Genomic DNA, 13,308 nt, shown 5'->3' on the forward strand with positions numbered 1-13,308 from the left:
AATCAAAGACAACATCAAAATTTCAAACACAGGAGACTGGACAAATGGTGATGCCACTAAGAGACAGAATCACGTGAAGCTACACAGGTTTAAATGGAAAAATTATGAGGTATATTTGGGACACATCAAGTTAAAGTGCAGGTAGATCTAGGTTACCTGGCAATTGGAGATTCAGGTGTGGAGCTCAGAAGGGGGCTCAGATCTGTAGATATATATTTGGGAACCCTTTGCATAGTGGTGATAGCTGAAGTCATGGCAGTAGATGAGATGACTGATAGATAATATGAAGAGATTAAAAAAAGAAGATCACGGACAGAAACTTATGGTAGGCCTACCTTAAGAACTGCAAGGAAGATGAAGAATTGGGGAAGAAGACAGAAAAGAAGACAGAAATGTAGGAGAAAACCCACAAGAATAGTGTCTTAGAAGCCAAAGGAAAGCAGAATGTACAAAAAGTAAAAGGTGGTTGGTAGTGGCAAATGTTGTAGAAAGTTCAAGAATCAAGAACTAAAAAAAAATGCCAATAGCCTAAAAGGAAAACAACAACAACAACAACAAGGTTTGCAAAATTATGTGAATCTCAAGATAATAAAGGTAAAAATTTGTGAAGGCTTTTCCTAAGAAAGAGAACCAATTACATTTTTTGAAAAAGTAATTCCTTTAACTGAGTAGACTTTGCCATCTATGGGGCAAATGTCTTTTTGATTCGGATTGTCTGATGGACATCCTCCATGTGGGTGGGAAATAGCTTTGGCAAACATACCTTCCCATGTTTTGTGCCTTACTTGGAATTAATATTCAGAAGATACTGAATAAAGATACCTCTGTTGTTACATCTCTCAAGGGAATGCTACATAGTTTATTACCTAGATTTTGGCAAAGCATTTGATAAAGCCTTTAATGTTACTCTTGTGGAAAAGATAGAGAGATGTGATCAGAGCTACAATTTTTTTGTGCCTGAAGCAAACTTCACAAAACCCATTTAGGGGAAGAAACACAAAAAGTGCCTTCAAATGCACTTTCTGAGACAAAACCCAGTTGAGAGGATCTGGGGCAGAGACAGGGATCTTCAAACAGCAAGATTGTGTGCGTGTGTGTGTGTGTGTGTGTGTGTGTGTGTGTGTGTGTGTGTGTGTGTGTGTGTGTGTGTATTCACCAGAGGATAAGAAGTATAGACCATGTTGTAGGAAACTTACTATTTTAACTAATTATTTAGGCTAACAGGAGGGAAGGAAGGAAGGAAGAAAGAAAGGATGGATGGATTCATTATGTGCCAGGAACTGTACTAAACACTTTAGAAATATGGATCCTCACAACAACCTTGGGAGGGGTTGAAAGTTGAAGAAACTAAGGCAGATGGAAGTTAAATGGCTTGCTTAGGGTCATACAGTTAGTAAGTGTCTAAGGCTGGATTTGAGCTCAAGTCTTCCTCACTGTAGGCCCAGTACTCTACCCATTGTGCTACTTAGCTGCCTCAGTTCTCAGAAACAAGAAGTTTTATTGGTATCCTAGAGCAAAGGCCTATTTATCACCCTGTAGTCTAAAAGATTGTGCAATTAAATGGATTCTGATCTGGTTAAATGGTCCAAAAAATAGTCTTTGGTGGTTCAATATCAGCTTAGAAGGAAGTCTCTAGAGGAACACCTTGGGGAATCTGTTTGGCCCTGTGATATTTAACATTCTTATTAATGACCTGGATAAAGGAACAGATGGCATGTTCAGTAAATCTGCAGGTGACACAGAGCTCGGAGGGATAGCTCACACACTGAAGAATAGAATTGGGATTCAAAAAGGCCTTGGCAGGCTACAGCTTTGGGTTAAATCTATCAAGGGATGAATATTAAAACTTAGACCAGCTTTCGAAAGTTCAACTTCATAAGTACAAGCTAACAGAAGTGTGGCTGGAAAATGGTGAGTCTGGAAAACATCTGGAGGATTTTGAGGACAAGTGAGCCCAGTATGAATCAATCATGTGATATGTCACTCAATAAAACTAATGTAATTTTAGACTGCATTATGAGAAATAACAGTGTCTGGGAATAGGATGATTTTCTCTGGATCTGAATGAATATTGTATTGTTTTAACATAAGAATAGGATGTATCTTGTTTGAAGCATACTTAATGCATCATGCTGCTCCAATGAATCAAAAGTTTGGGCTTTTTGTATAGTCAGTAAACAAGAAGTACCACGTGATGTTGCATATTCCAAACCTTTCAGTCCAAAGGGCTGTATAGGAGAAACATATAAAAGGCATCATCATAGTTACTGAAAAAGTAGTTGGGAAGGTCATGCATCAAAAGTGAGAAATAACCAATATACTCCACTGGCATCTCTATAATGCCAAGAAATCTGGAGAAAGCCCAGCATGGAAAATAGATCGCCTGTCATAGATGTAGAAGAGCACCTGGATAAGAGTTACATAGATAGGGTAAGAAGTCTTGGTGATGTGATCTGTACTGGAGACAGTACCCACATGACTGAGATCACAGTGTCATCATCAAAATATCAGAGTATCATCAGATACTTTATCATCAGATCATCAAAATGTCAAATCCTCTTGAGAGTAAAGAGGCAATGTGCTTTTGTTATAAGAGCATTGGAGTTGGAAACAAAATAACTGCATTAGAACCCCTGCTTTTTTACTACCTTCCCCGTGAACATCTGTGAGTCATTTACCCTGCCTGTGACTTGGTTTCTTTTTTTTTTCTTATCCTGAACTTAAACATCAGTGAAAAACACATCAGACCACAAAAAGAAGACTGTATTTGAAACCAGAATCTCCATTTCATCTTGATCCTTTTTGGAAAAATTGTGTAATAAATTCCACCTTCAAATTGTCACTTTCAAAACTGAACTGTGCATTTCTGTTTCCTTCTAACTTCCTTTTGCTCTCTTCTCAGGTTTTAATTTTTTTCCAATGGCCCTCTTTTGGCCTCACTAATTCTAACCTACCTTCTCTCCCTATCCTTATTCCCTTCCTTAACCCCATTTCTAATTAAAAAACCAGAGAAAGAAAAAACAAAACCTTATAACAAATAAGCATAATCAAGAACAATGAATCTTCATGGTGGTCATGTCCAAAAATGTATGGCACTTTCTGCACCCTGAATCTATCATAAAGCGGGTAACATGCATGTAGATAAATCTGGAGACATGGTTGGTCATTGCATTGAGCAGAATTCTTGAGCCTTTTAAGGTTGTTGGGGTTTTTTCCATTTCGTGCTACCTAGCATTCTCTGAAATATTATTTTTTGTAGTTTCTTGTGGTGAAATAATATTTCATTAATTCAAACACCACAATTTGTTCAGTCATTCGCAAGTTGATAAGCTCTTATATTCTAGGTCTTTGCTTTTCTCTCCACCCCACTCCCTTCGGGATTAGGAAATTTGTCTAGCTCCTGGTTATTCTCTCCATCCTAATCCTCTACTTCTAATGCCTTCTTGTTTTCCTCACTTTGACGCTTGTGCTCCCAAATTGTGTGTTCAACCTTGTTTTGTCCAATTTAGATAAGAGCAAGGTTCATCTGATGCCTACCCCACCTCCTTCCTCCATATTTGTTTATACTTCTCTAGAACATAGCTCTTTCTCATGCTCAAATAAATTTGTCTTCCCAGTTTTCTATTGCCTCACGCTTGAATTTCAAAGTCCCTACTCAGCTGTTGTCCCTTTGTTAGAAATATTTGAAAATCATCCACTCCATCAAAGATCCATTTCCCCCCCTTCAGGATTATGCTCAGCTCTGCATGGTGAACACACTCTTAGTTATAAGCCTATATTCTCTGTCCTTTGGAACATTGTGCTACAAGATCTCTTCTTGTTTATAACAGAAACTTCTAGATCTTTTGTGATCCTTACTATGGTTCCTTAGTATTTGAATGGCATCTTTTTGAACATTAATAGTATTTTTTGCTTGACATAGGAACTCTGAATTTTGGCCATGATATTCTTGGTACTTTTCCTTTTCGGGTTTTCCTCAGTTGGTGATTGATGGAATCTTCGTATCTTTACTTTGTGCTCTGAATCTAATTGGTCTAGATTTCATTTGCGATTTTTAAAAAATATAATGTCCAATCTTTTTTTGTGGTTTTTAGGGGGTCCAGTGATTCCTAAGTTGTCTTTTCTTGACATGTTTCCACATATATATGTATATATGTGTGTATATGTGTATGTGTATATATCATGTGTGTATGTATGTATACATACATACGCATATGCACACATGTCTCAGATAGCTTCTTTTTCCTCTTCTACTCTTTTTTCAGTCTTCTGATTTTGTTCTCATTTTTCTTGCTGTCTCATGGAATTACTGACTTATTGATCTGGGTATAGCCTATTCCAGTTTTTAGGGAGTCCATGTGCAAGGTTCACTTCCTTTTCTTCTAAGTCATTCATCTTCCTTCCAATTCTTTCCTCCAGAGCCTCCATTCTTGTTTCATTTCTTTTAGATATTCATATAATCTTTGTAGAAAGTTTTTTTTTCTTTGAATCACTGCTTGAAATTAGTACAGCTATTCTCTTCTTATGGAAGTATCTTTAGATCTAAAATGATTTTTAAAATTCTGATTGTTATTTTCTTTGATTTACTTATCTCTCTAGCTTTAGTTCCTGAATTGGTGTGTTGTGCTAGGGTCAGACTACACCCTCTAGGATGGTAGGCCCTGCTTGGTTTTGCTCTTGGCCCCTGGGTTCCTGCATTGACCTCTATCTCTTGGGGTTAAGTTCCCCAGTATCTTTGAGATTCCAAAGGCTGGATCTTTGTCATCTCAGAATACAGGTTAAGGAACTTGGATCCCCAGGAAACTGGGCTACCTGGATATGAAAGCTGCCACCCTATCCTACTCAACAGCTGTTTCCCAAAGGCTTCCAAGGTTTCTACCCTTAGGCTTTCTGCACTACCCCTCCCCAGGGTTTTCTGACCACAATGGGACTTTTTCAGGAGGTCCTTCACTCTTGCTGTCTCTAGAAACAGCCTTGCAGGCTACAAGTGTCTCTGGCCATTTGCTGGTCTTCCTGGAAAGCTGCTGGTTTATTTGCCTGAGGTGGTGCTGGCTGTACTGGTGGTCCCCTTCTAATTGCTCACAGGCTTCTGCCTGAATTCTGTGTAGTTTTTAGGTGGATGAATTTGTCATTTCTCATTGGATTTAATCATCATTATTCATCCTGATGTGAATTTCAGCTTTTCCCTAGAGATATATGTGTGACCCAGGTATCTGTTTACCAGGGAGCCATCTTGGCCAGAAGTCACTGCCTTAATTTTCATATCTGTAAAATGGTACCCTTATATAATCTACCAAATTCTCATGGCTGCTGTGAAGAGTACTTTGTAAACCATAAATCATTACGTAGATATAAAGTACTGATATATAACTGATAATAACAAATATCATCTAAAAAGGTCAGAATTGGGGCATATTTTTATTTTATTCTTATTAGTAGTTAATGGACTTCTCTAGCTAATCAGAATAAAAGACAAAAGGCACTGAAACACTACAATGAAAACTCAAAAATCAGAATGTTTAAAGAGAATGAATGTGACATTTTAATATGATATTAAAACTCTCAGCCACAGAACTTTAAGGAGAATTTTCTCCCTTCCCTCTATGTAAACAGATATAAAGTAAAATAACACTGACTAGTCCACATAGCAAACTTTTAAATGCAAAGGCAAAAATAATTGCATAGTGAATAATGGATAAAGCTAACATAGTGAATCAAATAAGATACTAAGCAGCTACTAAGTGGATACTAAGCAGAAAATTGGCTTAAAAAAGAGATAAAAGAGAAAACAAAAAATAGAAATAAGCTCTCTGTGACTGAATTAACTTTTTCAGAATGAAAAAAAGTTTGATTTTTTTTTTTGGATTTAAGAAAACTGCTGCTTTAATTTCACACCATAAACTTCTATAACACATACCTTAATTAGTGGGACCTGTAATATACTCAAGGAAAAAAAATGGTTTTATGTATAAAAGTCACAATAAAGAGAAATAAAAATATATTTTATATTAACTCATTGAAAATAAGAAATTAAGTTCTCAAAAACAAATTTCTTGTTTATTGTATATTTATAGTTCAACCTGCAGAAATCTTCAGCTTCATTTCTATTTTTCCTAATTTTCTTTGTGATATATCATTATCATATTGGTTCTCTCTTATTCTTTGAGCTTTGAAGAAAATGTGACAAGTGGAATAAATTGTCCTCAGTTTGTATTTAAGGTAGGTCTTTTGATAATTCAATTCCAGATATTTTATAATTTATTCTAAATACTGTAATGATTCTAGGATATCTCACCCATAAAAAGTCAAGTTTTTTCACAAGTTTGAGATATAATAGCATACAAGCATTAGCTACTAAGCCTAAGAACTATCTTCAAGGATAAGGAAATATGGTAATAACCTGATTATGACTCATGTGATATGATTCATAAAAGCAACAAATGCAGTAAAAATAAAAATATGATTGAATTAGTAAAGCAAAAGATCTGGAACTGAACTGGTTATTTGCTACAAGGATCTGTGATTTCACTGCTGTGAAATATAGATCTTGGCATATATATATCTTCACTAACATGGAGGATCTTGGTTGTTCTTCACCTTCTTTGACTGTTTTCATGAGTTATCATGGCTGAAATAATTTATTACCTTGTGACCAGCCTTCTAAGTGATAGATCTCTTCAAGCTGAGCGAGGCTAGCCAACTGATACATCAACAAACACTTTTTAAGTGCCGAGCTGGTGCCATGGAGCATACAAAAACAAAAATGAAAATTTCTTGACCTTCAAAGAGTTTACAGTGGGGTGGGGGAGGGGGAGGGGGAGATGACTTCATGTAAATGAGTACATGCAAAATAAGTATCAGATACTTTTTTGAGGGGAACATCGCAGCTAGCAGCAGGATGGTGGGGATGGAAATCAGGAAAGATGTCACATGGAAGGTGGTGTGTGAGCTGAATTTTGTAGGATACTAGTGATTCTAAGCGGCAGAGATGAGGAGTGAGTACATCCCAGGAACTGGGGAAAGCCTACACAAGGCACAAAGATGAGAGATGGAATATTTTATGTTCCTCAGACAACAGATATGGCGTTCTATTTCCTCAATTATGCAAATCAAAACCCATCTATGCCTTTACAATCTGCATGTCCCCTCTCCATATTTTCCCAAAAGTTTCTCACAGGGGCTCACTCAATATGCTGGAGGACTTCACTGCTTTCTTTTAGCATCATGAGGATACTAATAGAGCACAAGGACTGTTGGTCAATTATCTCTCACTCTCACCATGTGACCTGCCCATCATTTTTGCTTACTTTTTTTGACAAAAAAAATCCTTTGTACTTCTTGAATGAATGAATGAATGAAAAAGCATTTATCAAGCACTTACTCTGTACAAAGCACTGTGCTGAGCATTGGGGATATAAACAGAAAAGCAAGATAGTCCCTGCTCTCAAGAAGCTCCTATTCTAATGGAGGAGACAACATACATGGAAAGTTTCAGCTGCAAGTCAGATGGAAAGGTCCCATGGTCCTTAGGATGCAGCAGCAAAGCAGATGACAATACTTCTTTAATCTCATTTTCACTGAAAAATCAAATCAGTTTCTGATATTGAACCATTTATAAGCACCAAGGACTTTGGTGGCAAGAACTTTCTTTTCTAGGTTTTTAATATCTGTGGCTGTAGTACCTGTAGGAGCAGTTGATGGGCTGTGTCCTATACAGGGGCTGCCTCCCAAGATGATGGCTACGAGGACTAGTCTGGAAGGATTGCTAATTCCAAGGTTCTGGGGGTCAGGGTCCTGGGCTACCTCTATCAGGATCTGAAAGAGATGGTGGTCAAGGTAGTGTAGGTCAAGGGGATGTAGGACTTGCCTGGCACCTGTTATACCCTCTCTCTCCCTCAGGAGAGGGTGGTGCTTGCCTGGTACTTCAGCTAGGTAGGTTTTCCTTCCCTATAGACTGAAGTTAGTTGGCAGTTCATGGGGTTGGCTGGCCCCTTCTCCAGAAGAGTTGTCTTCCACAGATGATGGCTCTGAGGATTGGGCTGGAAGCTAGACTGGTGGTCTAGGAGGTGCTCCCAAGGATCTTGTGCCCCTCTTCCTGTTGGTGGTAGTTGGTCAGTAATGGTTGTCAATGGTGGTGACGAAGTTTGGCCCTTCTTCTTTTCTCCCTCATTCCCCATAATTCCTTGACATAATATGTCCTGCCCTCTTAAAGCATACCTTTCTATGCTCTCTGCATGAGCTTCAATTTGAATACTTCAGAGACTGGTCAGTGTCTCAGAGCCATATAACCATCCATAAGAAAGAATACTATCTTTGCATGCTGGAAACCAACTCTGCCAGTTCCATGGAGAGTCTGTAAGCCATCTATTCATTAAGTTGCAACTTCTTCCTGTTTTCCAGTTTCATTTACAATGAAAATATCAAGATTAATATAATTCAGTTCATCCAGTAATATGTCCCTTTGTTGGACACCAGAAAAAGGTCTCACATTCAAAGTACTAGTAGCTAAGTTAATGTTTGTGGATGGTCTAAAATCTGCTATTCTCAGCACCTTCTGCCTCATTTTCTACAACTTTGCCACCATCACTGCAGTGGGAAAGGGAGCCAGCCACAAAGGTAAAAGAGTCATTTTGTATTTTCCTTTATTGTACAAGTTGACATTACCAAGACAATTCCACACCAAGTAGCCTGATAAGCATCTCTGCCCTTGGCTAGGCTGGTCTTCAAAAAGCAGACAATGTTATGCCAGGCTCAAAACCTTTCTATAGCATGATGGGACCTGCTAGAAGAGCCTAGAATACACTGGAATAGCTTTCAAAAACCTACAGTCACCTCTATGTCATTAAGGCTCCCAATTCTATCTCAAGAATCCTCAAGGATTGCGGGAATATCGGTACGTAGAAGAGTCCTGATCTGCCACCACTATGTTGTAAAATCTCCAAAAATGCACCAGCAGTAACAATGATGAAGAAAACCAAAAATAAACAGCCATACAGTCCTTCATCCTGTCTAGGACTTCTGAAAAGACTGAAGCTCAGTCAACATGAAGCACTTATTAAGCACTTACTGTGTGCCAGGTGTTGTGCTAAGTGCTTTACAAATACTATCTTCACAACAACCATGGGAGGTAGATACTATAAAAAGGTAAAAGAGAGTCATTGCTTTTAAGGGGCTCACAGTCTCATGGGGGAGAAAACACCCAAACAGATATGTACGGGCAAGATACTTACAGGATAATTTGGAGATAATCAATATGGTGGAGATAAGCCCAGGCAGGCAGAAACCAAAGCATGGAACCAAACAAGGAGAAAAAGTGAGACCAGCACCCAGACAGTCTGGGGCTTAGGCAATGTACCAGAGGCATGGCAATGATGCGTGTCTGGGAAGTTCAGTCCCCAGTGGGCCAGGCAATCCCAACAATGGCAGAATGGCATACACAACTGAGTTAGCATTTGCACCCAGATTTTCTTGTTGCAAATTGTGCACTCTCAACAATATGCAACAATGTGTGGATTTTCATTTAGCTGCTATTAATTGAACTATATGGTCTCTGAGGTTACTTCCAAACCCAGGATTCTGTGATTCTCTCATCACCCAGGTTCATGACTTCAGTTATCCTTGACTCTCCCCTATCCTTCACCCCCTCACACACACACACCTAATCATTAGACAATTCTGCTCCTACCTCCAGAATGTTTCCTGTAATGTCCACTCTGCTCTACACTCCTTGTCCGACTTCAGAATCATATCATCTCTCACCTGGACTCTTGGAATAACTTATCACCTGGCCTTCCTGCTCCCAAGCTCTCCCTTTTCCCATCTATCCTCCATCCAACTGACAAAATAATCTTCTTGATTCGGTGTCATTCTTCTGCTCAAAAAACTTTCTGTGGCTCCCCCTGCCTCTAAGAAAAAATATGAATTCCTGAGGCTGGCACTTGAGGCCCTCCACAGTCTAGTCCCCATCTACCTTTCCAGCCTTATTTCATACTGCACTCTCTCACAAACTCTATGTTCCTGCCAAACTGATTAAATGTGTTCCAGAAGCCTAAATTCAACATTCTAATTCCACATCTTCATGCAAGCCTTTGCCCAAGCCCAGAAAGTATTCACTTTCACCTTTGCCTTGTGGAATCCTTGGCAACCTTGGAGGCTCAGCTCATGTGCCATCTCTTCCAGAAAGCTTTCCCTCGTATCTCCAGCTGTGATCCCTCTCTGCCTCCTCCTTCTTCCTTATACAATACAGGACTGTTCCTTTTTTCTCCTTGTATTTTCAGCCTCTACCACAGGACCCTGAGCAGGATAGGTACTTTAAAATATTTATCAAATTGAATTGAAAGGTCTGGACCAGACAATTTCTAAGATGTCTCCCAGCTCTAAACCTTTTGCCCGCTTTGTGATTTGGTAGTATCAATAAATCTTTGTTGATGCATATATTATTGATGGAGAAGTTTTGATAATTTGAAGAGGGTGTTATTTATCAGAAATGCAAGTATGAAATTATGATAAGACTGAAATGTTAGGTGATGACAGAAATGTATGGGGACATACTGTCCTTTCCATTCATATGTAGCTATATTTTCAAAAGGTTAAAGAAAATACATTATAGCATTTAGGAGAAACGCTACTAAAAGAATGACATTGATTTCAGGACAGAAGATCTTACTACACTGTAACGTTATCATGTTTGGTCTTCAAAATGTATCCATACATTTTATACTCTGTAGAAATACATTTCAATTTAAAGTATTTCCCTTACCAGAACTGACTGAGAATAATAAAACAATGAATCTTACCTCCAGTCTTCCATGGTTACAAGCTAGTAAGAATAGATTGGCTCTGTCCTTTTCACTAGAAATAGGAGACCAAGGCCAAACATCATCATTAGCTGTTTCCCACCAACAAATGGCCATATCTTGAATACAATTGATAGCTAGATGACGTATTATTCTCCAGGATATTGGGCCAGGTATTTCCAGGTAGGATATCTAAGGTATCAAAAAAAGGAGGGGAGGAGTACAAGAAACATTTAGTTTTTAAGTGAAAACTCCTCAAAATACAACAAGAATTAAACTGTCTTCTAAACATGTAGATTCTATATAAATGCACATAAAAATACATGTTAAATGTGCTCTTATGTGTCAAAATTTTTCAAATTCTTTTGACATATCTAAAAAGATAAATGCTCAAAATTTGCCCATTTTTAGTTGAAGGAATAAAAAGGAACAATGTGAGTTCAGAAGGGATTTTCTGCAGTGACTCTAATCAATACCAAAATGTACAGTCATGGTTGCTTGACAGCATCGACCTACACACAGGATTTAAGACCAGCAATATGAAATGACAAGTTCAGTGCTGCCGACCAGAAGCCTCTGACAACTGTTTCAGACACAACAGTTAATAGTTAAAAAGAAAAAAACAATCATGACAATAAAAGAAGAAAGGATATTTGGCAAATATTAGCTTGAGGAATTTACAAATATATTACATATATGTGCACACACATAGATCCTGCATGATGGAAACAAACAACAAATTATGAACATGAAGTTTATGCAGCTCATAAAGACTGTGCTTCTATTTTTCAGGATAGGATTTGCAGAATTTATTATTCAAACTATGCTATTTTGGAACATGGTTATTTGAAAACATGAGCAGTGCACCACATCTGGGTGACACATGCCAAGGAAATATAGATTGCACTGCATTTCTGCTTAAGGAATTAATGGAAGGTTGATAGCTAGGAAGAAAAAAAAACTATCTTGCCATTGCTGGTCAGCAATAATCGAACCACTTTCTGGGGATTAAGCGCATGGCTAAGCCTACTGGACCAGACACTAGCAAAGGGCAGGGGGTCCTCTTATCAGAGAAATGCTTCTGGAGCCAGTCTCACTACATGACAGATTGCTTTCATATTCCTGTCTGCAAGGCAACAAAGGATGGCAGTAATGCGATAATGCCAGAGTGCAATGGGTGTTAAGAACCCGTTGCATTTATGTATTGTATTTAGTAAATAATCAGGCTCATCCAAATTGTGATCTCACCACTCAACCAAGGCCATTAAAATCAAGGTTAATGCTTTAATAATCCTTTGCTTTTTTAAAAAATATGGTCAAAAAGAACCCTGTTCTATTTGCATGGCCATAATATTATTGACCTCTTCATCCTCTGAATACACATCAAAAGGAACTGAAATCAAAGTAATTACCAATGTTGTTCTCTCATGGTAAACATTTAACTTCTTGTACTGTTTCCTCAGTGTTCAGTAAATTGAAATGGATTAAAAAGCCATAGAAAGAAAAACTTGTTACAGGTCAACAGTTTCAATATTTTTACCCTACAATATTCTTTGCCAAAATTATTTGCATTTAAAAGAATTCATGTATGGCAAATTTGTAAAATAATGGAATAATCACACTTTAGTTCCCACTTTTGCTTGGGCAATTTCTTCAAAAAAACTCAAATGGACAATTACAGAGGCTTATGTGTGTTTTATGCTTTTAAGTATAAATTAAAATCTGCATATAACTCCCTAATATTATTATTTTGTCGTAGTCTACTTCTGATGTAAAAGAAAAAAAACACAGTGGTCATTAGAAAATGAAATTAGTAGTATCTTTAGAGGGAAAATATGAATTTCTAGAAATGCTTTGGAAAACTTGTATTCCTTCAATTCAAAGACAAAAATGCAAAAATAATTATCACCTCTCTTGAGCAGCAAGGACCCAATCCTAACTAAGTCTGTTTTTCAGAACTAGTTCATAGGAATATGTACATTGGAAAAGAAGGTTAGCTAGCCAGGTGACAGAAGGATGGCATGAATTCCAAAGGAAGACCTATAGTGTATTGGACAAATCCTCTACAGAAGATTTATGGAAAGATATGGATACAAATTGTATAAAATGAAATGTCATGGATGGGTTGCGATCTGTCGTGATGGAAAGAGTTTTCCACCTGATGAAATCTTGGATTCATCAAAGCACTGAAGTCCATAAGAGAGCATGATATCTTCACAATTTGTCTCTGCTCCCATTGAGAAACAGCCATCCCTCACTAAAGAAGATTATTACAAGACATCTGTCTATACTTGAGTTATGTAAACCAGTCATGCATTAATTTATTTGATAACATTAAAAGTACTTTTAATGTAAGACTTAGCTTCTCTTTTAAAGCAACTCATATGAATTATTACATAGCTTTAAATGCTGGAGCATGGCTAGACATTCTGATATAAAGATGCATCCCATTGAAAACGCTAATACCTTTTCAATTTTGCTAAACAATGTATAATCTCTAATGATTACCACT

General features: G+C 37.7%; 1 protein-coding gene across 6 annotated transcripts in view; it reads right to left on the bottom strand.

Moving 5' to 3' along the window:
• WDPCP (WD repeat containing planar cell polarity effector) overlaps positions 1–13,308 on the bottom strand; it is a 361,091-nt gene that overhangs the window by 191,033 nt on the left and 156,750 nt on the right. For all 6 annotated transcript variants that reach the window (XM_020985463.2, XM_020985462.2, XM_020985466.2 and 3 more), the window contains one exon: positions 10,797–10,988. In XM_020985463.2, the coding sequence (XP_020841122.1) occupies positions 10,797–10,988 (192 nt within the window). The remainder of the gene's footprint in view (positions 1–10,796; positions 10,989–13,308) is intronic.

The sequence above is a fragment of the Phascolarctos cinereus genome, unplaced genomic scaffold (genome assembly GCF_003287225.1).
Source record: "Phascolarctos cinereus isolate Bilbo 61053 unplaced genomic scaffold, phaCin_HiC Scaffold_2;HRSCAF=192, whole genome shotgun sequence".
NCBI classification, from domain to species: domain Eukaryota; kingdom Metazoa; phylum Chordata; class Mammalia; order Diprotodontia; family Phascolarctidae; genus Phascolarctos; species Phascolarctos cinereus.